A 27,044-nucleotide genomic window follows, 5' to 3' on the forward strand; every position below is an offset into this window, starting at 1 on the left:
CCAGGGGGCTGCCTGTCCCTGGGGGCAGGGGACAGGTGGCATATGGGGGTGATGACCCTGACTCTGTGCCTGGTGCCTCCGTGCGTGGCGCGTTGTGGTGGTGGCTGTGGCTTCAGCCACCCGTGGAGGAGATTGTTCAACGGCCCGCGGGGGGCTGGTTCTGCTGCTCTTCTACAGCCCCAACTGCCACGGGGACCCCCGGCCCTGCCATCCCTGTGGAGGCGACAGCAAACGGCACCTCGGTGGCCCTGTGGGCCCAGAGCCAGCCCTGGGCCAGCGCAGCGGGTCTGCCCTGGCAGCCTCCCAGCCCTTAAACCCAGCCTGGGAGAGGGATAAATCCCTGCGGAAAGGTCCTTGGTGCGTCCCTGTGGGTTTGACCCCAGCCATGGCACAGCTGGGGAGATCAAGCTCGTCCCAAGGGGCATGGGGGGGGCTGGCCCTGGCTGCGGGGGAAGATGCCTGCACCCCCTGCCTGCACCCCCTGCCTGCGCACCCTGCCTGCGCTCCCTGCCTGCTCTGGTCAGGCAGGTTGCAGATGGGACACAGCTGGGGAGTGGGAGACTAAGACAGGGTGCGGGCAGGGGCAGCCCAGCAATCCGCTGGGAAAGACCAGTTTTCCCCAAGGGAGACAGAGGATGGGCAGCAGCCTCAGGTTGCCCCAGGGGACCGGTGGCCCCCACTTACCTGTGGGGCAGGTGACGAGACAGGGGGGTGGCTGCCACTTCCAGCCCCCTGGAGGTGATGGGGACACAGGGACAGCTACCACCTCCAGCCCCCTAGAGACGTCTGGGACATGGGGACAGCTGCCACGGCCAGCCCCCTGAAGTCGCCGGGGACATGGGGACAGCTGCCACGGCCACCCCAGGCTCCTCTCCATCAGCGTGGGGGGCGGAAGAAGCCCCCAGTGCTGGGTAGCGGGGGGGCCAGGGCCTCCCAGCCTCGTCCCCTCCGCTTCCCTCGTGGACAAACAATGGGCAGAGCCGAGACGCAGGGTTTTGTTTTTTCTTTAAATTTTTTTATTCCAAAAATCCACCCCCAAGAAACAAAATATTTCCCTTCAGAGGCTGGTATCTTCCCTCCCCCCGCAACATCTCTCCCATCCCTGTGGTAATATGTTATGAGCAAAGATCCTCTCTAAAACCAGTATCGGAGAATGCTTAGAAAAAGGAAAAAACAAATCAAACCAAACAAAAAGAAAAAAAACCAAAACAAAAATAAACAAAAAACCAAACAAACCAAAACTGAAACAAAAAAAAAATTTGCCAGCTAGCTCCCCTCCCTCTGCCCCCAGCCAAGAGACCCCCAACCCAAACCATACCGACTGAGAGAGCGTAAGACTTGGTTTGCTTTTACCCTTAATGCTTACATTTAATTTTAAAGCACAAACATCAGAGATGGACTCTAAATCGCCAACAAAAAAATATATATTTACAATATTTCTCCGAGGGGGCGGGGGTAAGGGGGGGGGAGGTAAAGGGGGGGGGATTGAAACAAAACAAAAACACAACCAAACCCTTAAACAATAGTGACTTTTCTTGCAGGAGTTGTCTTTAGGGAGCAGTCTGGGTTGCTTTTAAATCACTAAGTGATTTTATATATAGAATTCTCCTTTTTTTCTTCCTTGTGGATTTTCACCCCCTGCCCGTGGATGGGGGCCGGGGTGGCCGGTGGTCACATGCCCGAGTCTCTGTGGCTGGGGGGGGAGGGGGGGCACACATACCCTGGGGGGGGGGGTCAGTGGCTCCCAGCTCAGCCGCCCCCCAACCCACCCCAAGGAAGGGTCGGCTGCTGCCCCTCGACACGGTGGTGGAGGGAGCCCCGCGCCCCCAGCCCTGTCCGAGCTCTACCCCAGCTTTCTTTCTTGTTGCAAAACTCAAAAATCAATCCAAAGGAAAAAGAAAAGCTTCGATTCTTCCGACGTCTGTCCTGGGAGCCACCGCCACAAGCGGCTAAGGCAGCAGGCCCCCAGCACCCAGCATGGCCGCTCGCCCAAGGTGTTTCTGCTCAAAGCCCTCCAGCCCCACCGCCACCACTGCCCCTGGCACTGTGCCATGTCCCCTCGCAGCCCCCTGCGGCAGCCAGCGAGCAGAGGACGTGCCCCCAGCCCCGCACAGAAGGCTGGGTGGCCGCCTCTCCTCCCTTATTGCTTCTGAAGCAGCGGGGTGGCACGGGAGCCCCCCTGCCCCTTGGCCGTCCTCTCCGGGGCTGGGGACCGGTGGCACGGGTGGGCCCGTTTGTGCTATCTGTAGGCGCTGCCGGGGGGAGAGCGGTGTCCTGACATTGGGGGGAAAGATGGGGAGCGTCCAGTCACAGGCAGGACAGGGAGGGAAAATAAAATAGTGACCCAAAAGAAGATTCCAACCTTTTTTCCTTTTTTTTTGTTGTTGTTTTTTTGTTTGTTTGTTTGTTTTTTAAAGTGCAAAAAGCTCTCTGCTGCCCTAGAGAGAGGTTCTTTGGACCGACCATTCATTGCAAAGGAAAAACGGCAGCTAAAAGGGGGTGGGGGAAGGAGAGGACAATGCAGTGGGGCGTTCGTGCCAGTTCGGTCCCAGGCCACAGCACCCTGGGCAGACAGAGCAGCCTTCGCCCCTCCGGCCGCAGCGGCCCTAGAGTGCTTCGTGGTGCTGGGCCACGCGCAGGGAGCTGGGGAGGAAGAGGAGGCAGCTCCTGTCCCCCCACGTGCTCACTCACCCCTGGCTGATGCTTTCCGAGTCCTCCCTGAGCTCTGATGTACCTGCGGTTTCTCCCCTTGCTCCCAGCTGGCCCCAGCCGTCACCTCTGTGCAGGGCTGCATGGGGACAGACGGTGCTGCAGGAAGGCTGGCGCTGGCCCGCCGTGGAAGCGTGTCATCCCCCAGCCTCACCCCCCCGGGCAGGGGGACAGTGGGCTGCAAAGTGCCTGCTCCCAGCCAGCCTGTGTCAGCCCTGCGGCCGGAGACCCCGCCACAGCCTGCCTGCGGGGCTCCTGCCCTCGACACCCGAAGAGCCACCCGGCCGCGCGAGGGTGGTGGGAGGAGGGGGGGTTCCATCGCAGCCCCTGCAGCTGGGCGAGGGAAACTGTGAGGGGGCTGAGAGCGCAGGGCAAGCGACGAGCTGGTGGTGGCACGGAGGGGTATGTTTTGTTCCAGCTCTGCTCCCGCTTCCTTGGAGAGACCCTGCCCCTCAAGCTTTGTGCTAACGGGGAAGTGACAAGTGTTTCAAGGCAAGGAGATGATGGGGAGGAGGGGAAAAGCCGGGGGAAGAGGGTGCCCCATTTCTCTGCACAGAGATCTCTATTACAACCTCCGCCTTGGGAGCAGCCAGCCTTCGGGCTGAGGCTCCCTGCCATTTGCCCATTCCTCCTCTGGTACTGGCCAGCCTGGCGGGACGTCTTCATCAGCAGAAGTCCCGGGGGAGGAGGAGGAAGGACGGTGGAGCGAGGCCAGCAGCGGCCCTGCCTGCCGAGTCAGGTGGGAGGCAGTGGCAGGACATGGAGGGCAAGGTGGGGATGTGGAGGAGCGGCTCTCCGAGAGGGGTGGGATGGGCTCTTTTCCTTCTCCTCAGTCTGCCCCAGGGAGGGTCTCTAGCTGATTTTTTGGATCAGCTTCTCATCGGACAGGCAGTAGAGGCTGTTGATGGACAGGTCCGAGATGAAGTGCTCACAGGCTTTGCGGGTGATCTGTTTGCAACCTCGCAGGTCAATTAGAGTGACGTTGGAGATGCGGCGCAGGTACAGCAAGGCCTGGTCTGTCAGCTTATTGCAGCCTGCAGGGAGAAGAGAGGCAGAGTGAGCTGCAGCTCCTTTGCAAAGCCAGCACCGAGCTCCCGTGTCAGGCTGGGAGCAGGTAGCTGCTTTACGACAGCAAGTCCAGCCCGGCCCCCCCCTCCCTGGCCCAGGAGGGCCCTGGGTCACCCAGGGCAGCACACCCACCTGCCATGTTGAGCTCGGTGAGGGAGTTGCGTGTGGAAGAGCCCACGGCCGTGAGGAGGTTGGCCGACTGGTCCGTAAGGTGGTTGCAGTGGCTGAGGTCGAGGCGGGAGAGCAGGGGCATATGGCGGATGATCAGCCGCAGCGTGGCGTCGGTGATGTCCAGGCCAGCGAGCCGGAAATCAATCATGTTGCGGAGTTTGCTGCGATTGTCCTGACCTGCAAAAGGAAAAAGGAGAAGCTGAACATGGACTATCTGCCTTGCTGCACTGGGGCATTCCAGATCCAGCATCACCTCCCTGCTCTGTGCCCAGCCCGCCATCCTCCTCCAGCTTCCCACAACCCACGGGGACCCTTCTCAGTCACCAGTGCCCCCAGCCTTGTCCCACCACAGCCTGGGCAACAGCTTACTGGGTTTGTCTGTTGGAGGCGTGAGCAAGTCCCGGATCTGAGGGTCCTTGATTCCTACTGCCCACCGAAGATCGAGGGTCCTGAGAAGGGGGCAGCTGGAGGTACTGAGAGCACAGACCGCAGACCAGGAACAGCCCGCTAGGATGAGGTCTTTCAGGCCTGCCAGAAAGGGAAAGAGGCAACAGGTCAGACAGGCTGGGTCAGCTCCGAGGTGTCCCGGATCTCAATCCTCTTTCTCCAGGCAGGTAAGGAAGCAGCACCCCTCCCTGCCGGGGGTGGGATGGGGAGCGGGGCTCGCTGAAGGAGAGGTTGGAAACACAGCGGTAGGAAGCCACATCAGCTGCCTGCTGGGTGACGGGATCCAGGCACCCAGGAGCTTTCGAGCTGGTGGGTACCAGGATGCAGAGCCTGTCTCTCGCTGCACTCCAGCCACCAGGAAGCCTCAGGGACAGGCTGGTGGCAGAGGCATGGACCCCTCCCAGCCCACGCTCACCTGGCAGCCTGTTGACGAGCCACGTAAGCTGTTTTTTGGAGATATTGGTCCAGCTGAGGTCAAGGCTGACCGGCTGTCTTTTGATGATGCCGCTCAGCGCCTGGGGGGTGATGGACTTGCACCTGCTCAAATCTATCTTTGTCCACAATCTCTTGTCACAGCACCTGGGGACAAGGACAAGGCTGAAAGTCGGACCCCAAAAGCCCCGTGGAACAAGAGACAGCCAGCGGTTTGCCTGGTTTCGGGGGTGAGCCCAGCCCTGGCGTGGCCCCAGCCGCAGAACAAGGCTGCTCTGCCTGGTTTCTCTGGGTTTCCCTGAACACATTGCGAGGTTGCCGAAGGTATCTGGCCACCCAGGGATGCCCAGAGCAGCCCAGCAGGGTTTTGCTGCCAAGTAACAAGACTCCGAGTCACAGCTGCTGGCCTGCTTGTCCCCTCCCGCGTGCTCCTCCTGCCACAGCAAAGATCTTAAGCATCCTTGGTCCCAGCAGGCAGAACAGCCCGGTCCCACCCCACAGCCTCGGCAGCACTCGCTGCTTCGCCAGCAGCTGCAACAGAGCCCGGGGGTCGCACCGACTCCTCCTCCCCCAGGGGAGCCTGGGGAGACCCAGGACCCGATGGCAGCTCAGCTGTGCCCCGGAAGGTGCCACACCAGTGGCAGGCGAGGGGACGCTCTTCTCCAGCCACCACAACACACCACTCCCAGCGGCCGCTGATCAAAGCGGGCCGATCTTTTCCCATCGTGCCATTCCCGCTGCTTGGCGGTTAGAAACCTCCCAGTTTCCAGTCCCCGTCTGTTCCCAAGCCCTCCATCCACAGCTGTCCCGGTGCCAGCATTGTCTTCAGGCCTGCTGCCCCCCAAGGCGTTTCCAGCCAGCAAATCCATCCCCACCTCAGCCTGCCGGGAGCCACGGCAGGACAGGAGGCAGGGAAGGGCAAGGACCACGCAGGGCAGCACAAGGAAAGGGCATCAGCTCCTTGAAAGGACGTGGTGGGGGACACGGGTGCTCAGGTGACAGCAGAGTCTGCCACCACCTCCCAACAGAGGGGACAGGAGGAAGGCAGGAGGAGACAATTAAGAGCCACGCACGCACGGCAGAGGCAGCAGCCAGCAGGGCTGGCGACAGGGTGCGAGGGCAATGCTGCCTGGCAAGTGTCAGCTCTGGGGAGCTGGGGGAGGGAACCCAGGTGAGATCCCTTCCCCCCCTTTCCTCTGGCTGCCCATCGGGCACAAGGCTTGGCACAGCCGTGCTCCATCCAGCCGTCAGGATGTGGGCAGCCCTGGCTGTGCCCACCCCCCCACCCTGCCCCACACCCCCACACTCACCACTTGTACCAGGTCTTGCACACCCGCATGCACTCGCAGAGCTCCCTGCGAGTGAGGTAGCGGAAGACGGACATCCACACCTCGCGCTGCATGCAGCTCTCCTCGCCCTCCTGCGCCCGGCTCCCTCGGCCGTTGAGCCGGGCCGCCCCCCCCTCCTCCGCGTTCTCGTCCTCCTCCTCCTCCTCTTCCTCCTCCTCCTCGGCGGCTGCCTCCTCCTCCCCCCCACCCCGCAGGGGCATCCTGGTGGGTGCGTGGCGCATGACCACGCGGGGCGAGTGCTGCAGGTTGGTGGAGGAGGCTGTGATGGCTTGCAGCTTGGGGACGATAGAAGTGCCATGGACGTCTTTGGTGGGGCGCTGGAGCGTCACAGTGAGGTAGGAGCCGTGCAGCTTGGCCTTCTCCACCTCCGACAGCTCCTTCTTGCCGCTGGGGTTGTTCTCCTTCTCCCGCACCATGGTTCGCTCGGTGGCTTGGAGCCGCAGCAGCTGCCGTCGCTTGAAGCGCTCGTCTCTGCTGGCGCTGTGGTGGTCGCTGGGGCCGGCTCCTGGGGACGAGCGCGTCACCACGCCTCGCGGCGACGCTGGGTCATGGATCAGCTGCAGCATGGGGGTGGGCGAGTTGGGGGGGGGGGTCAGGGGCTCCTCGCAACTCCGCAAGGGCCGCAGCACTTTAGCTTGCGCCGTGTCATCATCGCTCTCCTCCACCTTCCGCTTCTGCAGGGAAGCAGGGCAGAAGATTAGCAGGGATACGAGTCACGGCGGGCCTAGGGAACGCATCCCCTCTCTCTCCTCTTCCTCACGGAAAGATCATAGTGCTGCCAGGGCCTGCACCAGCAGTGCCCAGAACCACCAGGAGCAGAATCCACCCACACCAGCAACCAATGTTTTCCTTCCTCCTTCACAGAAGGGGTGTCCTCTAACAGTCCTCTGCCTCTTGCGGTGGAAACCCTCAGGATCACAGCTCAGCACAAGACACCGTGGGGACAAGGGGTGCTCATCACATCCGCGTGAAGTGCTGGGAGACCCAGGAACCAGGCAGATGTGCACCCCAAGCATGCACATCCCCCAGGAGAAGGTGACGGTGCCCCAGGGTGGCTGCTCCCCACCTGGCTTGCCTTAGCTGCTGCACTTCCATCCACAGCACTGGGCACGGTTCTACAGGTGATGCAGCAGCCGTAGGCCGGTGTCCTGGGCAGCGCTGGCAGCTGCCAGCGGGCCAGCTGCCGCTGCATGCGGTCCGTTTGCTGGCTGGCAGAAGAACCTGGCCGCCCCTGCCGCTTCCGCAGGAGCCTGGCCACGGCCTGCTGATGGGCTCTCTGGGAGCCAGGGACAGAGAGCAGGCGACTGTCAGCTCACCCTGCTGCGGGATCCCGGGACCGGACTGCAGCAGGGTGTTGCCAGGCCCCCAAGCACTGCACCCCCAGCGATCCCCACTATCACTAGTCACTGCCCAACTGGTCCCCTGGCCTGCACTGGTGCCTGCCTGCCCTGCAGCCCACCCACGCAGCCCAGCCTGGTCCAACACTGCCTGATCCCTAGCAGGACAACATGGGATGTAAGACACGCATCCAGCACTGCCACAGTACAGTTTGGCTCCTACCTGGCCCTTCTCCGTGTCATCACCCTGGTAGCATTTGGGGCACTCCCAGCAGTTTGGGAGCTCATCGTTGAGCAGCCCTTCCCCATCCATCTGCAAAGAGAAGTGGGTGGTCAGCAGCAGTCCCTCCCCAAAGCCAAGCCCCCTCTGCCCTGGTGCCTGTGCTGCTCACCTGCAGGCAGCCCGGGTGAACAATCTCGTTGCAGATACAGCACTCCATGAGCTTCTTCTCAAAGTCCTGTGAGTCCTCGTTCTGATCCACCTCCCCACAAAGTGCACACGTGACCGAGTGAGGCAGCCTGGGCTACAAAGGAAAGCAGGGATGAAACCAGAGCAAGGTGGGACAGCCTTCCCCCTTTCCTCCTCCTCTCCCCCATGACCTGAATCATGGGGAAGGGACCGACTATCCCCCAGGAAGCAAACTTGGGTCATTGCTCTCCTCTGTCTGACCCCAATCAGCCACACAGAGCCGCTGCCAGGCTGCAGCGAATTTCTGAGAGAAGGATCAGGCTGGAGACTCACCGCTAAGCATTGCCGCAGGATGCAGGACTGCTTCATGCGGCCAGGCCCGCCAAACTTCTTCATGTCCCTGCAGTAGTGGCACATGCCACACTCGCCCTGCATGCAAGCCTTGCATTTTCGGCACCGCACCCGCCTCCGCCTGGCACCTGACACGATGGGAGAGACCGTAGGCCTGACGGGTGTTGGGCGGGGGGTTGGCTTCATGGTGTGTGGTTTGGTGATGGGGATGGTGGGCAGGCGCACCCTCAGCCGGGCCTGGAGCTTTAGCTGGCAACAAAAATAGAAAGGCAACTAGTGTGAGACGAGCCAACCACTGCATTCAGCTTGGATCAGAAAGCCTCTGATCCCCTTCTCCCTCGCTGCAGCCTCAGATAACATGCCCGAGAACAGCCCTGCTTCCTCAGCTCTCCACAGATAAAGGAGCCTGTATCGGTGCTGCCCCAGGCAGCTCTCCTCCAGCGCACTCGCTCAGCTTTCACCACCTCACGCCAAGAGCGCTCCTCCTTCCCACCCCCCATCAGGAGTCAGAAATGAGTCTGACAAGGGATGCCGAGTCCCAAAAACATTGCGGTGCTGCAGCAACAGCCACTCTTTCCTTCCGAGGCAAGGAGTAACAAAGTGCAGCCAGAAAAGCTGTCCCCTCTCTGTGCCGCTCGGGTCCCTCTGCCAGCTGTGCAAAGGGACAGGGCTCAGCTCTGACATGAGTGCTCTGGTCATCCTTTCCCACAAGCTGGAGGCGTGCTGGGAACATTCAAGCACCCCTGTTTACAGTGCAGGTGGGACAACACAGCTCTCCAGCAGAGACCTGCCACCATGCACCCCCCATCAGCAACCTTCTGGGATCGGCTGTGATCGCATGTGCACCATAGCTGATGGGCTTGGGGAAAGGCAGGCACCCAAAAAACCCAGCACAAGGACAGGGCTGGGGATGTGCCAAGCATCTGAGCGCTGCATCCAAAGCATGCAGACATCTCCAGGTCTCTTCTCCCAGAAAAGCTGCCCGAGCTGCTTGTGCTGCCCCAGTAGCGGCAAATCTCACTGGATCCCCTTGGGCAGGGCAGGCAGGCAGAGACAGGCAACACCAAAGGGCAATCTGAGAGGCTTGTTTGTCTCCAGACGGGGTGTTACCCACCCTTCCCTGTGCAATGGGGTCCCGCTCTTCCCACATGCCTGCCCGTGAGCCCGTCTCCCGGAAGGAAGGAAGCAGTGACCTACAGAGGCCGTCCCTGCGGGCCATGGGAAGGCAGCCTGTGGAGGGGAAGTCCGGCCGGCCGGTGGCAGGCTGCTTCTTGCCTCCATCTGCCCTCTGAGCTGAGCCTGGGCTGTGGCCCGGCTTTGGGCCCCAGGGTTGTGAGCATGGCTGTAGAGGGAAGGGCAGGGGTATGCTAAAAGGTCCCTCTCCTGACAAGCTAGCTGCTACCAGAAGGCAGAGACCCCCAGGAGTGAGCTGCCTTCCTCAAGGTTGCAAGAGCCAATGCTACAGCACGGACAGCACGCTGGCAGGGACCCAAAGGGCACACTCACCTAGCAGCGAGGGGCTGGCCTGCCCACCAAACAGGCAGGGCTGATGCCAAGCATCAAACCCTACACCTCCTCCAAACATGACCGAGGGGCTGGAGAACATCGAGCAGCTGGGGCTGACCCAGTTACCGGTGGGAGACCTCCACCGCTGCCAGCAAACGCGTTTGCCCGCAGTGCTGCGGAGGCAGTGGCGCCCCACGGCCTGCCTCTGCGCCGCTCCCTTCCTGCCCACCACCTCAGGCTCCTGAGGCTGTTACGGAAGCAGTGCCACCACCACAGGCAGCGACTCAGCCAAGGACAGGCCATCAGCTCAGCCACACGTGATGCCCACCCAGCTCCCCTCCTCGCAGCTCCTACCTTATCCCTCTTGGGCCACTGGACGATGGGGATGCCTGTAAGTGCCAGTTTGGGGTCGCTGTTTGCGTATTCTTCTAGCAGCAGCTAATGAAGAGAGAAGGGGAGGGGGGAGCAGACAGACAAAAAGCACAGGTGTGAACAGAGTGAAACAAGGCTCCTGCCAGCGAGGCAGGCTCCGACCAGATGCCAAGGCCAGCATGCTTCAAACACGGCTGGGAAGGAGCCCTCCTCTACCCACACCCGTGAGCAATGATCCCTCCCCAAATTAGACAGACAAGCTCTGTCGAGTCCATCTGCACAAGCGCTTTCATCAGCTGCATCTCAGCCCCGAGGCCCCGCGCTGTGCAGCGGTAGGGGGAGAGTGCCAAGCTTTTGCAGTCCAGGGGGATTTATGGGCAAGGATGCAGGAGGGCTGCCCCTCTCTCTGCTCCCCAGGCACAGGGCAGCCAGAGGGCACGGTGGCAGGAGGACGTGATGCTCCAGCACCCCTTCCACAGCCTGGCACAAGCTGCTGGTAGCCAGGAGCTGCTCCCCCGCACCGCCTCGGGCTTCGGCTTTGACTTTGACATGAAAGATCCCGCAGCACCGACTGGATGGGCATGCCGCCCTACGGCAAGACAGGCACCCGCGCTCCCGGTCGATAGGGGCTCCCTGCACTCACCCTACCCCCCCTCAGCCCCCCCCCCGCATCTCAGCCCTCTCCCCACAGCCGTTTCCCCACCGAATTGCAAAGGTGCTTTATTTACTTGGCGTTGCCATGGCTACGCCCGCAGGAGCCTCCTGCCGGCATCCCCACGCTCTCTCCCGGTGCTTCCCGCTGCCAGGCAGGGCCAGGGCAGCCGGCCGGTGCTCCCTGCGGCTCCCGCTCCCGGGGTGCCCGCTCCAGCCCCGCTCCCCGCCCCCCCCCTCCTGGGGCGGCTGTGGGAGGCAGGAAGCCGCGGCCGCCCCCCCCAGCTCAGCGTGCTGCCTACAGCCCTTCCGCCTCCCCGGCAGCCCTCCCATGAGCACAGGCCGAGAGGAAGGGTCAGGGGCTGGGGGCTCACAAACACGCAGATATAGCTATAGGTACATCTATCTATACGCCTGGGCAGACAACCGCAACCTCCCCCTGCCCGGCACACCGCGGGGGCTGACGGTGGCTCAGGCACGTTTCCAGCCGGGGGCCCCCCAAGGGGCTGGTGAAAAAAGGGGGGGGACGGGACGGGGACCGGGTCCTGTGGCTGCATCTGGCTTGAAGCCGAGGTGGGCGCCAGCCCCCTCTCCCCCCCTGCCCCTCCCCGCCCCGGCTGCGGGGGCCGACACGCCGCACGCTTCCCGCGGCCAGCGGGACCCGGCACCGGCAGCGCGCCCCGAGGGCCGGCAGACCGAGCCCCAGCACCGGCCAGGGTCCCCTCCAGGGAAGCGGGGTCCCCCCCGCGGACCCCCCCACCCCGGCTGGGGCGGGAGCATCCCCGCGCGCCCTCCCCCGAGCACCGCCAGCTGCCTGACCTTGCGCCTCCAGAGCCGCCGCGACTCCGGGGTGAAGTTTGCCGAGCCCTCTTTGTTCCGGTGCCCGCACGGCGAGGGCTGGGGGCCCCCCCTCTCCTCGGAGCCCTCCAGGGGCTGGCTCAGTCCGAGCGGCCCCGAGACGGACCCCCGGTGTTGGGGGCCATGGCTGGGGGAGCAGCCGCGCTCCCCGCCCCGGGCACCCCCCGCTCCTCCCCGGCTCCAGCAGCCGCACTGGCAGCGGCGCGCTCCTGCCGAGCCCTTGGGCAGCAGCGGCAGCAGCTTCCTGAGCCTGAAACAATGCTGCTGCGTCACCCACATGCGGTTCCCAGCAATGCTTTGCAGCGGGAAGATGGCAGAAGAGAAAAAGCGAGCGAACGAGCAGAGGGCAGAGCCGTTCTGCTGCAGAGCCGGGAGGGGCCCGGGCGAGCGCCCGGCGCATTGGCGCAGGGGTCCGGGCGGCGCTGCCCACCGCCCCCCCGCCGCCGCCGCAACCGGAGCTGCCGGGGCCAGGCTCCCCGGGGGCCGGGGGGCGCAGGGGCGCCCCGCTCGCAGCCAGCCTCCCCGCCGCCTGGCTTTTGTCTGCTCCCAGGCGCTTGGGGGGTGTGTGGGGGGGGGATTCCCGCTGGAAGCCGAACCCACCTGGATCTCGGAGCCGCCGCTGGTGCCACCGGGGAGGAAGGGCTTTTAAATGCAGGCAAGGGGAACGAGCCCCTCGGAAGGTGGGGGCGGCAGGGGCTGCACCAGCGTTTTCCCCCCCTGGATGGACAAGCCTTCCCTGACAAACATCCTGCCAGCCAAGTTTGGGAGCAGCCGGAGTGCCAAAGCCACCGCTGACCTGACCACAAAAGGGGGACAAACCTATACCCATGGGCAAAGCAAGGTTCCTCCCAAGCAGCCCCAGATCCCCGAGACCCCCCTACCCCCACTGACAGACCACCGCAATTAAAATGGAGGAAACTCCTGAACTAACTCAAGCTCCCCAAAGTGGCACTGGATATCAGCGACTGCTTTCACTCCCCGTGCACCTAGAGCATCTACAGGCAGCCACCACGTCTTTGCCACGCGCAGGATGCCAGTGGCACACTGACCACATGCCTGGGTCTAGACTGTCACCACCTGAGCCACGGGTGACACGCTCGGCACCCTTGGGCTCCCGGTGGATCTTGCTGGGGACACCCAGCCCTGCAGCTTGGTTTGGCCCAGCACAGAGGACGTGCAGAGCGGCTCCTGTCACATTGCCAAGGTCAAGCACATCAGATGGCACCCTGAGGTGACACCTGGTCAGGCAGGGTGGCAGAGGACCCTTTGGCCCTGCATGCTCCAGGCTGCAGTGTTCCCATTTGGACAGTGACCATGGCAGTGTCGGGCATCTCATCAGTGCTGCGCTGCTGGCGCAGGCACTGGGAGGGAGCCTGGCACTCAGCTCGGTGCTTCACGCTGCGGTTTAGTCTCATCCGACCCACAGGCAGGAGCGTGGCACCAGGGCTGTCATCCCACCAAAGGGGGACAGCTTCCTGGCATAGCTGACAGGCCACCCTGAACGTCCTCATCCATCCCTGGTGGAAGTAGCCTCCATTCCTCACCAAGTCCTCACTGCGTTCCACTGTCCTGCAGCAAATGGGGGACCGCGCACACTCAGGGAGCGCCCTGAGACCACTCGCTCCTCCCCGGGATGCTCATCAGTGCTTTTACCAAATCCCCTGGACTTCAGCAAGCTGTATGTTTGCTGCTTCTCAGATGCGAGCAGCTGGGGAAACAAACCACCTTGGGAAAGCAGATTCCAGATGGCACATTTACTGGGGCAGAGAAAGGCGAGCACGAGGCACAGGGAACATTTCAGGCAGATGTGACCCACAGGAGGGGCAGATCAGGCAGACGAGGAGAATAACAGGCATTTGCAGAGGAGTGAGATGATGTCTCCAGGCCTGGGGAGAAGGCAGCGCAACAGAGCCAGGCACGTGGGCAATGCCAGATCAGAGGCTTTGAGATGAGGTCCTGGAGATGTGATCAGCACTTCTGGGAGAGGCTCTTCTTTTTCTACAATGCTTGGTGCTCCAACACCTTCATGCAGAGCCCGAATAGAACCAGTTTGTGCCAGCTGCTGAGACCATAGGGCTTGGTGGCACTGCAGCAAGCAAATGGTTCTAATGTCAGCTGACTTGTGGGGAACTGAGCCCACAGCAGGTTCAACAGAGCCTCATGAGTCATCCTGCCCCTCTGAAGTCAAAATGCTGGAAGCCAGCACACCAAGAGGTGGGTCAGAAGTGATGGACAGAAACAGTCAGAAGAAAATGGCAGCTCTCAGAAGTTCCCTCTTTGCCAGTGACCTTTCCAATGACCCCAGTCCAGACCATGCAGAGGCATCCACCAAATTCATGGAGATATTTCGACAAGCCATCAGTGCCACAAGGCAACGTGTCACAACCTCATTTTGCTAAGGCAGATCTTCTCCTGAGGCAGTGCTAGAAGCCTTTCAGATTTCTGTGGGTCCTCCCATTTAAGCCACTGGAGAGCAGCTCTCAGTCACCGGTTCAGAAGGCAGCGATGTAGTGTCACCAGGAGCTTGCCAAGGGAGACAGGCAAAGCTAGAAAGGTTTAAGGAGAAGCGGAGGTGGCAACATGCTCTTTCTATTCCAAATGTCTGATGCAGCCTTATCTAGGACGTGTTTAGAAGCTCAGTGCACAGACAGTCCCTCCTGCCCTGCAGCTGGAAGCACACCTTTGTCACATCCAAAGTGTCCTGTCCCACCATAGGAGGGCTCCAGACCCAACTTGTGACAGGATATAGAAGCATATGTGACATGACCCAACATACAGGCACCCTGAAGTCACAATCACCAACAAGCAGCTGTGGGAAAAGGCAGCATTTTCCTGGCCTGTGCCTGCTCCCACATGCCTGGGGACACTGGTTAGCAGAGGGTGGCAGAAGGAGCAGTAGGTAGGACATTTGGTTTGACACAGATTGAGATGCCAGGTCACTACCTGCACGCCTGGGCTTTACGACGAGAAAATGCCATGTTCTGATCCCGGGTAGCAGGCAGACCAAATAAACATGCAACATGCAGGCCACCGCCACAACAGCCTTCTACGAAGACGCAGCGCCCGCCCAGCTGGGCACACTAGGTGTGGTGATGGCAGCAAAGGCGGTGAGTGCTGAACACACCTCGATTCTCTGTGCTTCCCTAGAGCGGGTCTTTCCCAACAGTCTGCTGCCCAGATTCCAGGTCCTTAATGACCTCACCTCAGGGTAGTACCTGCTGCAGGTCACTGCCCCAGAGTCAGGCTGTGGGATGCTGTGGAGGGCGTATGCTTTCCATTTAGCTTCAGCCACTGAAAATGGCTTAGGCTTTAGTTCTCCACTAGCGCATAAAGAGAAATAGCAGATGAACAGAAGGGATCCAGTTTGGTGTGCAGCACAAGGGATCCCCCATGGATCACACCTCCCGAGAGCTCTGAGGGAAGGCACGAACACCAGAAGACGACCAGAAAAGGGAAGGGCTCCACTTATGCACAGCCCTGGTAGGACTGTCTTCTGGGAGACTCAGCTACAGTTGTGCAAGAACACAAAAGCTATTAGAGGAGGGAGTTACACCAAAGCTTACAAAGGAAACATGACTGAAACAGGATCTGTATCCCACATCATGAGTTACAGATGCATGGGTGGCCACTTCACGCCTTTAGCTTGGTAACAATTTGTCCTGCCTTTAAAAAAAAAAAAAAAAAAAAGGCAAGCTGTTCCCCATACAAGCTGTTGATACTGAAAAATCAGACTTTTGCTCATCGGGCTTTTCAGTGACCAGAGACCAGTTAAAAGGTTTAGCTAGCAGTGTCTTGCCCCTTTTCAGGTTTTATAAGCCAACCTACATTTGCCAGTCTCCTCACCTCTGAGGAAAATGTAAGCTTTGAAAGTAGACGTTTGCTGTAGTTTGACAAACTCATCCTGTTCTCTTCAGCCACTGCAGTCTGATGACTAAGGATCTTCACGCCTCGAGGATGCCCTGTAGCACAGGCTTTACTTGGGAGGCTGCTGCTCCTGAAGGACTGAGTCCTGCAGCTCAGGACACTTCTGAGCCTCTGAGGAGAGCCAGCTTTAAGGAGCAAGGCCTTCAGGGAAGCTGTTTGCTCTGACTCGACTGCAGGGACCTTCACCTGCAGCTCATCTGCGAGGTCCAATTGGACACAGGGGCTAGTGGGTCACACCAAAACCATAGGCACACATTCCTTAGCTCCAGAATATAAAAAGACCTTTGAACAAGTCTCAAAACTCAACTGAACACCCACAACCTTGAATGCTCTGCCTTCAAAACACCCAACACCAGCCTCCCTTTCTCAGTCTCAGGGCAAAACAGCACGCTCACAGCTCAAAGCTTGAGTTTCTGCAGAGCATCGTAAGTTCCATGGTGGGGCTGAGGCCACCCCACTGCCATGGCTCAGAAACACATGCCTTGAACACTTGAAGGCCATGGCACACCACGCACTTGAGAAAGCCACAGGAAACTAGAAGCTCAGCCCCTTAACAGCACCTGCTCCCACTCCTTCAGCCAAGCTCCACCAGAGCTTGGCCTGCGAATGACAGCCCACCCTGGGACCCCAGAGCTGCACCCTCTGCTCCAAACGCAGCAGAGTGCCATGTTTGCAACATGATTCACCAAAAAATCCCCAACAATCAGGAGACAGCACTTGGAAAAGAAACACGATGGCAAAGACCAGGATATACCCATGGCTGTGTCTGGATGTCAGCTTTGGTGCAGACAAGCAGCTGAACAGATCACCACCAGCAAGGATGGGAGCAGAAGGTAACTGTGGTTTTAGGGACTAAAATGAACTTCTAGAGAATAGTGAGGTTGACATTCTCACTTCACTGCTGAAAGGGCCAAAACACCAAAGCTCATGGCGTCAGCTCAACAGGTCTGGCAGATACAGCTCAGGGTGTAAAGGAGGGCAGGGAAAAAAAGAAAAAAAAAAAACCCACACACCCCCACCCCAAAACCAGATTTGTATGATGTAAGGTCACATCCAGTGCAAACAACCCAAAGAAACATGGCCAAATCCACCTGGGGCAAGGGCAGGGCTCTAACTGTCACAGTGTTGGGTAGTCCAAGGAGTCCACAGCCAGAAGTAGAAATGAACTGCATGGCAAACAAGCACTCGTGCAGTGACACCCGTAAGGGACACAGGGCCCAGAGGGTCCCAAGCCACACTGGCTGCGAGCGGTTACTGTTTCTGCCCGCCCCAACCCAAAATCCAAGCCAGGGCTGTCCCTCAGCATCAGCTGGTGTCACAGCCTCACACGGAGGAAGAGGACCCCAAGCCTCCAGACACATCACCCCCAAGCCCCAGGGTGGGTGCAAGGCCAGGGTGAAGCACAGCTTCCCTGTGGGGAAATGCCGTTCCACCTCCAATGCTGCAAGAAAGCAGATGTGCCCTGGCAGACCTGAGGAACGACAGCACTTGCAGCTCCCTCACACCTACGTACCTTGACGTCAGCAATGAGAGCATCCTCATCCTCAATGCCAGTGGGAACGCACTTCTTGTGCAGAGGGAGTGACTCCAGTTTATCCACGAGGCAGCGCAGCCCCTCCAGCTCAAACTGTGTCAGGTGCACCTTCCTGCTCTTGCGCGGGCTGCCGCTGTTGGGGTCCCAGGCCTGGCCGTTCTGGGAGCCTCGGCTGGAGTCGGAAGAGTCTATAGATGGGGTCTTCTTCAGACCTGGCAGGCTGCTTTGGCAGCTCTTGCCCAGTTCATCATAGTCCACATTGGCACCATTGGCTATGGGGCTGGTGAGAATGGACCGCCTTGTGACTGGTCGCCTGGGTTCCTTCCCTGCTGCATCCTCCTCTTCCTCCTCCTCCTCCTCCTCTTCCATGTTCACCGAGTCCGAGGAGCTCAACTCCATATCTGCCAAGAGGGAGAAAGAGTGAGAGAAGAGCACAGTGGCCAGACAGTCACTGTCAGGAGGCATTCAGTGCCCAGAGGAAACCCCCCAGGCACCAGGGATGCTGCAGCAATAGGCAGGTACAGGGACCAGGCCAGAGGAAGGGTTGGGGCACGTAGCAGCTGGAAAAGAGTAAAACCTTTTCCCATTCCTGGCTCATTTTGTGGGAAGGTGAGGCACAAGACGTGGGAAAAACATCCTAGAGAAGGAGACAGCTAAGCCCTACACCGAATTTCATAGACTCCTAGGCTGGTTTGGGTTGGAAGGGATCTTTAAAGATCATCTAGTCCAACCCCCTGCCACAGGCAGGGACACCTTCCACTATTATCAGGTTGCTCACAGCCCCGTCCAGCCTGACTGCTTTGGAGGGCTTGGGGTCTCCAGTCATCTGGTCCTGTGGATGAACTGGGACCCTGATCCTGCCTCCATGATGGGAGACAGAGCAGGTGGACTCACTAGATGACCGTGAAGTCTCTGAGCCCAACTGCGCACGATAAAGCACCTTTTCTGACAGTAAAAGGGAAGGGGGCTCTCCTGCTCCCTTCCAGCTCTGCACAGTTCCCACTTCTCAGTGACCACTGCTCAGTGGCAGAGAAGAGACACTGGAGGAGGGGAGAGACAGCCCTTCTCAAACTGAGTGCTGAGGAAGATCTCCAGAGAACCACAGGAGAAACACAAGAGCTGGGAGCCGTCTCCTTCTGCCAGGAAATCCAAAAGCCCACAGAGGTTGTGGCTCTGAGGAGAGGTGCCCAGGAGTCAGTATTTACGGCCTGTTAGGGGAGCGAGGACAGATTTGCTTCAAGGGCCTTTGGGGGAAGCTACCTAGCTCTCTTCCAGTCTGAAAAAGTGTGTCTGTAAGAAATCATTTCATGAACCACTGCTCAGTCCCCACCTGCCTTGGCTGTAGGGCAGCCAAACATTCCTTTTGCAAGAGACTCCCCGCGCTCCCCTGCATGCAACTTTGACAGCGCTTTAAACTCTGCGTTCAGGAAGACTCCAATCGGCAAGAAAGGATTACTGCCCTGAAGCCCACCGCAGTGGTTACTGCAACTTCCCTCCACTTTGATAAAGGCTCTGCATGCACCAGCAAGGCTGGGAACTTGTATGCTGGTTTTGCAGCTGCAAGGAACCTGACCTGTCACAGGGGTAAAGGATGAAGCAAAAGTCTGGCTAGTTTTGATTTATTGCTCAAAGAAATAAAATTGCACCTCCTTCGGCCCGTCTACAATGCCCTCCAACTGCTCAGTACAGCAAACAGCAAGAAGGGAGGAAATACCCAAAGAAACCACCCTGTGAAACTGAGGAAGCGATGGTCCCAAATTCTTCCCACGCAGCCCTCCTCTGCCCACCATGCTGACGAACCAGACAGCACCCCAGCAGGAGGGTGCGAAACCCCCACTTTGATATGGGTGAGGAAGGAAAAAGGCTGGAAAGGAAGGAAAAAGAAAAGGGCTGGACAGCCAGCGCAGGGGGCTTACCCATGCTGAGCGATTCCTTCTGGAAGTCCTTGGTCAGATGTGAGCGGCTGGTGATGCAGTAGACATAGCGCTCCAGCACATACCAACACATCTCGTAATAAAAGGGATAACGAAACTTATTTGGGACCTGCAAAAGAGGCAAGGGAAGGGGGTCTGCTGAGGCCTCCTCCATCACCAGGCTGCACAGAGATAGCTCTTACAACTGCTGCCTCAAACCAGACCGATCCCCTCCTGAGAGACAGGAAACGCATGTACATGTTTAACAGCATCATTCATGCTTCTGGCAGCCTGATGTAATTCTCCTCGCAGAAGGATATTATCACCAGGCAGAGCAAAAACCAGGCACTGCTCACTTGCAAGCCATTAACATTTCATTTTTCTTTGTTAGGGTTGCGGCTCTTCCCCCACAGACCTCCTTCTCGTTAGTACAAGAAAAAGTAGCAGATACCACAGAAGGTTTCAGCTGAACACAGTGGTTCAAGCCCTCTTCCCAAGCCCCAGCACAGGATCTGACAGCATTTGTATGGGTGGAGGGAAAGAGCTGGTCTCTTAAGAGAGGTGTTATCAGCACAGTTATTTAGCAGAGCACTGTCAGGACTCTGTCACATCACCATCAGCATTTCACATGCAGGCAGAAGATGCCCCTGACCCCACTGCCTGCCTCACACCTTCCTGAGGCTACACTGCCCAGGATGAAGCAGGCACACACTCCATCATCGTACGTCTCAGCTGCTCTGGATGACGGTGACAGATGAGTGCTAACCCACAGGTCCTGCCTGCTGCAGCACCCTGAACTGCTCTGGAGAGGCCAACAATCTGTCCAACACAGCCCAGGCGTGTCCTGAAGCTTGTCTGCAGCAGCTGAGCACTGCAGGACCCACGCCTCCACAGGAAGCAAGCGAAAACACCCACTGGCCAAGAGCATTCTCTGCCTGAGACCTCAGGAAGCCTGTAGTTTGTGTCATCTTAGACCACATCAAGGTCTCAGACCAACATCCAGCAGCAGCAGAAGGCAGCCAGGTATGGGAAGAGGCACGGATGCGCTCCCATGGGCATGTTGCTGCCTTCCTCATCAGGCAGCAAGGGGAGGCACCCATCACACTCACAGCAAGGCTTCCAGCCCCCTTGGAGCTTGGTGTCAGACCAGAGGCGGTACGGAGGAACATAAGCCTCAGTGCACACTGCAGGCTGTCCCTCTGCCCACATTGCTGCCTCTCCATTTAGCAGGCCAGGACATCTTGCTTACAGACAGCTGGAGTTTGAGCAATCTGTCACAGGGTGAGACCCAGCTTGCCTGCCTGCACACCTCTGCTCTTAGCTGTGCCCTCCACACCATGCTGGGAGGCCACGTCCTCCCAGCTCTCCCGCAGGTCCTTACCCGTGTGCGGTCTTCAATGCTGTAGATCCGGAGCTGCATAGGGATGTTGAAGCTGTGTAAGAAGTTGCCTCCAAAAACCAGCGTGTCCATGGGAGTGTACACAGCATGGATCCAACCTTGGAGAGAAAGCAGAGCTTGAAGAATCCTTCTGAGCAACTAGGTGAGGTCAAAGTCTCACAACTGACAGTCCCTACTATTTAAATTCCTTTGCAATTTCTTACAAACTGTGCTCTTCAGAGCAGGCCTGTCAAAACCCCACAACCTTCACGCTGCTCAGCTAAGCCCAACCTGACAGCTGCACCCTTAACCTGCATCAGGTTAGCTGCAAACACACAGACTAGCTACTGACCTCTTGTCACACTGGCCAGCCCCAGTAGCCACTGGGGGCTATGACAGGACCATAGAGATCCCAGCTCTTTGAAGAGGGCAGACAATGCTACGTAACAGCAACAATGTTCACCTCTCCTGAAGTGTCACTACTGAATTACTCAATATCCAGCTCACTTCACACTTAAATACACCTGTGGATCTGGCCTTGCATCCTCCCATGGTGGCACGTGTGCCAGTATCCACCTCATGCCCATAGCTTTTTGTCATCTTGGCGTCTCTGGAAAGTTGCTTCCTAATTGTGTTAGGCCTAAGAACACCAGCAACAAGGAAAACAGACTTCCAAAGTCTGTTCAACAATTAATCCACCCTCAAAGTAACTCAAATTCCAGCTCTGTTACCTCCAAGGCTAAGCAACCCAGCCACACCCAACATTTTGGGAATTCCAGCAGGGGGTTCCTTCAGGCAAGGCCACTCAATTCAGAAGTGTCAGTTGTGATAACAGGACTCAAATGAGTAACCTGTGCAACCCCTGATGTTTTCTGTTCCTGATCCTGCCTGAGCTATAACACAGCTTACTCCTGCACTGCTTCTGGGAGATGGAACAGCAGGTTACAGCAGCCTTTGATGTCTCAGTCTTATGGACACAATTTTTATGCAACAATTTTATTAGAAGCCTCCAAAGTGATGCAATAATCTTCCCCCTTACAAGGGAGTGTCCCCTAGTGCAAGCACATTTTACAGACATCCCAGGTCTCCATCCCTAAAAAGCTGTGAGTTAGTCCTTGCAAACAACCCACTTGAACTGCTTTTTCATATGCTGCATCTCTTCTGCCTTTGCTGTTTTCTAGCACAGCACTGTACTAACTGTGCATGCAGCACATTGCTGATGCCCTCCCATTATTCTGCTTGCTAAACCAAGTCAGGCTAAAGATTTACCTTAACACTTGAGAGCGCTCCCACTCCCAACCTCAAAATCTTCTTGCCCAAGCCCTCTGCAAAGCAGTTACATGCAAGTCTCTCTATGTTATTACCGCTTCCCAGCTCCCCACTGGATCGCATTGTTTTCCAACATCTGCTTCTAGCTATATGCTTTCCAGTTCTCCTATCTCCAGTACACACAGACTGTTTGAACATCTTTGTCATCTCCAAAGCAGTCACCTTGTTCCTTAAACTCACACACTGGCTCCCTTCCTTGCTTCCCCATTTGAACGTGAAACCTCCGCAGAGATTTCACAGGAGACCTGGGAAGCTGAGGAGCTGTGCTGCCTTAGGCCAGCCTCCGACCTCAACGTGCACTGCTCTGCATGTCAACATGACATGGGAAAGCCGCCTTTAATAACTGATCAAATGCGATGTGAGCCAGCCACAGCTTTCCTGTCACTTGGGCTGAATCCACAGTGCCATGACAGGCGTGTTTTGGGAGCTGGCAAGCAAGACTGAGCCACAGCAAATCTCCCTCTCCCAGTTACTCATGAGGGAGGAAGCTAACTCCTGCCTGTTCCAGCTTTGCTTGTGTCCCAGGAGTTTCAGTCTCTTGCCACCCTGGCAAAGGCCTGGATGCACCTGTCCACCCTGTGGTACCTGAGGGGATGACAAATGTGTAGCCCTGCTTGAGCTCGATGCGCTGGCACTCTGATACTCTGTCCCCAAGAAAAATGTCTCCCTGCTTCCCTGAGAGAAGCCAGTTTTCATAGAGCTCCAAGTTCTGGGGTGTAGGAGGAATCAGCCAGAAGATCTGCAAATAAAGACAACACATGTACATAAGCCATCCCACAATTAGCAGCTACTGACTATCCCCTACTTCTTCCAAACCTGCCCTGCTTCCTTTCCAGACATCTAAATCTCTTCCTCTCCCCACCCAGAGAGGATGCAAGTCTGCAGAAATCCCCAGTGAAGTGACCCATTTGAGTTCCACTTGAGAGGGCAAGCCGCTGAGCAAGGTCCTTCCTGACCTGATGCACTGAGCGCCACAGGCAGACTGAGCTTGGGATGCTTTGTAAGGTGTTACTTACACCAGTGCCAGGAGATACAGAGCTCCCCAAAGACACCAGAGTATTAGAGACAAAGGAGGTATTTACCTGCGTAATTCTGCCACATCAGTAAGAGCTACAACTGAACAAGAGATTTGCATCTCTGTGGCTCCATGCAATACAGGTGGCACGTAGATATCCATCCTCAGCTAGGTTGCTCAGACACTGTGAGCTCACCCTTTGGGGGAAGGCACTGGGGCCACAAACCATTGGAATCGCTGTGCAAGTCTGGCAGTTACATCTCCTTTGCAAGGAAAGGTGGGTAAAAAGCCCAGATTCTTCAGGTGGGGCAGTTTGCTGCGTTCCCTGAACCTAGTCTACATCAGCAGAGGAAGATGGGATGGAATTATTGCCCAGGACTTGTCCTGAAGAAGTGACAAGAGTTTTTTCCCCAGAGATCTGCCTTTGCTGACTGTGAAGGGAGCCCATCCAGCTGCCTTCAGCTGGCAGACCCCTTGCAGCAGTCCCAAGTGAAAGGGCTCCCTGAGGCTGTCCAAGGGTCCCTCAGGTGTCCAGCCACCACACGCAGCCCTTTTTACTCCCTGGCTCTTTGCTGAATTCAGCCTAGATGGCTGATGGTTTTTATCAGCGGCAGCGAGGTCACTAATTGCTCACAAGGGTGAAGTTCGGAGCTAGGTGCATTTCACTAGGCAAGAGGTGGGACCTGCCTTTGGTAAATTCTGCGCTACAGGATACTTTCCTCCACATTACCTTTTCCTAACACTACTAAGCTGAGCTACTGCCAGATTTCGGTGCCCTGACCGCTTCAATTCAGATGTACTATGATAAGTCTTTCTGCATTGCCACCCTCCCTGAATAGCAGTGCAAAGTCTCCTTGACTACAGTAGAGCTGACAACTGCAGCTAGCAAAAGGTTGCACACAAGCTCTTCCATGCTGTTATAGCGGTAATGCTAACGCATAGACAGAGTCCTGTGACGACAGGCACATCCACCCAACAGCCATCAGATGGGAGGTCTTCCCAGCAAGGGCTTCATTCTGTCATGCTCTGAACGTGACTGTGCTCTCCAGAGCAGCAGAAGTGCTAGCTAGAGTGCCCGACTTAATTGTTCGAGTACTAGCTAGCTCTTCCAGCGACACAGCACCCAAATTATTACAAACCTGTTTTCTGAAAGTTTAGAGAACAAAGCAAACATCCCCACCTGTACAAACATCTCCACCGGCTGCAATTCACCCTCCCTAAGGGCAAGACTGGCACCTTCCCAGATACCCTTCCAGACAGATTTCTTCCAAGCCGGACCCCAGTGCAACACACGGCTGGGGTGACGGATGCTCGGCACAGGGAAATCCCTGCACAGCTGTAACTGGAAGCCACCCATCGGAGAAGCAGCGCTGCACTCGGATGAAGTTTGCAACCAAACTCAAACTTGACGGGGCATGGGGTTCAGTTTTGGTATCTTGGGCTGAGCTCAGCTACAGGCAGTGACTCCAGACACACCGCTCAAATCTGATGCTGTTTCAGAGCTACTTCTCACCAGAAATCATTCAAGGGTTTTGCCGTAAAGACCTGTCATTAACCTTCAGTTCAAATGCTTCTGCTTTTGAAGTGACTTGACTTTTTAAGGTGACCCCTCAACACATCTGTTGGCTATTTAAAACCCTTGGACGGCTTAGCTTTGGGAGAGGCTCCTATTAGTCTTTAATTACCTTCCTTCCATTTGCTGCTGCTCCCAGCATGCTACTTGCACCACACCAAGAGGTGATCAGCCATGTAGCCAAATGATCTCTCAAAAGCCCAAGGCACTAGATGAACTGGGCTCTTCTACTCTGTATCATTTATAGCCTTTTATAAGGTTGTCTCAGCATCACATCTACAGCATAGGTTTTGAGCTTGTGTCTGGTGGACCTCCGAGGGCCTGAACTACTTCAAAGAACCACAGATACACAAGTTTAGGCTGGTAAGACTTCAATTTGCTGTCTTAGGCCAGCATCTTTAAGGATCAACAAGCAAATAAACTAAAAGCCACTCTCCTAAAGCACCTGTGACTCTCCCAACAGGGACTGCCCTCCTACCTTTCCCCCTCGGTGGATGTGGTACCACACAGAAGTGCCACCGAAGTCCACGTGGAAATCTGTGTAGCAGCCCTTGACGCTCATCAGACAGTATCTGGCAGAAAACAAGGTGACAATAAGATCAAAGTGAGCAGTGATCCACGTTTTAGAGCAGATACAATATATCCAAAGGGAATGGGCTGCCCAAACCCAGGCCAAGGGCTCAGAGCAGTACCAGAAAACTACTGCAGTGCTAAGTGCTTTAGCTGCAGGGAGGTGGTGGTTTGCAGGAGAGCTCACTTTGCATTTATATCACATCCCCACAAAAAGGTCTAGTCCAGGGAAGAGGAGAGCTTTCATCCTCACACACCCGGCAGCTCTAGCAACCCCCACATCAGCGGTCTGGCCTGCAGGGCAGGATGGGCAATGCCTGGCAGCTCAGCTGACTCCAGATGTCTCGAGGTGGTGAGCACAAAGTGCAGCAAGCTCCTAGAAGCCATGTGACTACCCTTCCATGCAGTGCTCGGCAGGGGCTTAGATAGCCAGCTGCAGTGCCCTTACCAGTGTCACCCACTGAAATAACCAGGGAAACTGCTCCTCCTGCTTCCCCTTGGTAAAAACTGCTTCCCCCTCAGGCAGTTTTCTTGCAAGAGATGCTTTGCTGCCTGCCACCACTGGAACAGCTCAGGAAGTCACTTACTTCTGCACCTTTGGATACTGCATCTCCAGGATAGCGTTCGTAGACTCTGTCTGACTCTCCTTCAGGTGTCTGGGCCACATGTTATCAACCCAGTCAATCAAATCCACCTAGAGCAGAAAGGTGGGAGACATGAGCAGAGGAAGGGGCACAGTAACCCCTTTTGCTACCCCCAGGCTGTACTGGAAGCTCAAACACCCACTGCCTGCCTGGTAAGCCCACAGCTCACACCACCAGCTGGGCACCTGAGGGACACAGGGTTGCACTGGGGCCATGAAAGCCACTGCAGTGCTGCACAGAGACTGCCAGCCCACCCAGCTCAGAGCACACCCACAACAAATGGTGGGACCACAGAAGGGAAGCAAAGCCCTGGTGCTAGCTGAATGGCTGGGATACCCCCTTTTTGGCCCTCACACACCCAACAACCTTCCCAATGCTACTGGTGCAACCTCACACGTAAAGCACTTGGGACCAGCTGTTCTGACACCAGACGCTGTACAGGGAGCCTCTGAATTCACTACAGCAAGATCCCAAGCACAGTACCAGGATGCTGGTCATCTGTTTAGGGGCTAAGCAGGAACTGCTATGTACTGGGCTTACAAAAAACCCCCATACTGGGCAGCATCTGCTAGGGTGGGATTCAACTGGCCAAGCTTCAGGACAGCCAGAGCAGGCAGAGATGTCCAGGCTCCCTCTGCAGTAAACACAGAGAAGTGAATGGCCCTACAGGGCTGCCCCTTCCCCTCCACCGACTGCAGAGGGAGTTCAGGATGCCCAGCCCACCCAGCCCACCTTCCACAGTTCAGTAAGGGCAACGTTTCCCCTGGCCAAACAGCCTCCTGTCCCCTTTCCAGCATCCCTCCAGTCTTGGCCTTCTCTGCCCTCAGAGATTTCAGCACTTCACACCAGACACCCTCCCTCCCACGCTGCACAACCCTCTGGAGCTGTGTCTCAGCTGAACGCAGGGTTGCTTTCCTAACGGGACCACGGTTTCCAAACACCAAGGAAACCACAAAGCTCAGCCAGCATCCCGACTTTAGCTACTCTCTCACAAGGCAGCAAGCGGTGCTGAGCTCTGCTATCTGATTTAGGCCCTGCTGGAGTTTTACACCTGGCCATGTGTTATGGCAAGCCACTCCTGCCCTGCCCCTCTCTTTGGCCACAGCAGAGCTGATCGGTGCTGCAGGATGCAGGAGAGGGCCCTGCACCAAGCGCCATTGCAGCACAGAGCACAGCAGAGAGGGAAGGCAGGTCCAAGACCGAATGATAGCCAAAAGGTCGGGGCAGGCAGTGGAACCAGGTAACTGGGAGGGGCTGGAAGCCAGTGTCCCCATCCTGTCCCCAACACTCACTGTGGCTGAGCACTAATCTGACTTCTATTCAAACTCACGTGCTTGTTTAAACTCTGTGCCTGTTCATCACCAGCTAGCAGGAGCACGTTACTTCACTAAATATTCCTCAGCCAATCACTTCTATTTCTCTAATTGCTGACAGCTAGTGAACAAGCCAGATCTCTGCAGAATGACACCCCAGGGACTTGACCATGGTCACTATAGCCAAGGGA

The 27,044-nt window shown here is 57.4% G+C and overlaps 1 protein-coding gene across 4 annotated transcripts in view; it reads right to left on the reverse strand.

The window, feature by feature from the left end:
• Positions 1–2,478: 2,478 nt before the first annotated feature.
• KDM2A (lysine demethylase 2A) overlaps positions 2,479–27,044 on the reverse strand; it is a 50,480-nt gene continuing 25,914 nt past the window's right edge. For 2 of the 4 annotated variants that reach the window (XM_055722117.1, XM_055722116.1), the window contains 15 exons: positions 25,484–25,590; positions 24,805–24,898; positions 22,324–22,477; positions 20,413–20,528; positions 19,035–19,161; positions 17,098–17,519; positions 10,134–10,217; positions 8,256–8,522; positions 7,906–8,037; positions 7,737–7,826; positions 6,138–6,850; positions 4,811–4,974; positions 4,318–4,476; positions 3,910–4,125; positions 2,479–3,743 (listed from right to left, as the gene is read on the reverse strand). In XM_055722117.1, the coding sequence (XP_055578092.1) occupies positions 3,562–3,743; positions 3,910–4,125; positions 4,318–4,476; positions 4,811–4,974; positions 6,138–6,850; positions 7,737–7,826; positions 7,906–8,037; positions 8,256–8,522; positions 10,134–10,217; positions 17,098–17,519; positions 19,035–19,161; positions 20,413–20,528; positions 22,324–22,477; positions 24,805–24,898; positions 25,484–25,590 (3,027 nt within the window). In that variant the 3' untranslated portion in view covers positions 2,479–3,561. Of the gene's footprint in view, positions 3,744–3,909; positions 4,126–4,317; positions 4,477–4,810; positions 4,975–6,137; positions 6,851–7,736; positions 7,827–7,905; positions 8,038–8,255; positions 8,523–10,133; positions 10,218–11,621; positions 12,174–17,097; positions 17,520–19,034; positions 19,162–20,412; positions 20,529–22,323; positions 22,478–24,804; positions 24,899–25,483; positions 25,591–27,044 lie in introns of those variants that run through there. The other 2 variants (XM_055722118.1, XM_055722119.1) reach the window with 2 other exon arrangements.

The sequence above is a fragment of the Falco cherrug genome, chromosome 10 (genome assembly GCF_023634085.1).
Source record: "Falco cherrug isolate bFalChe1 chromosome 10, bFalChe1.pri, whole genome shotgun sequence".
In the NCBI taxonomy this organism is placed as follows: Eukaryota; Metazoa; Chordata; class Aves; order Falconiformes; family Falconidae; genus Falco; species Falco cherrug.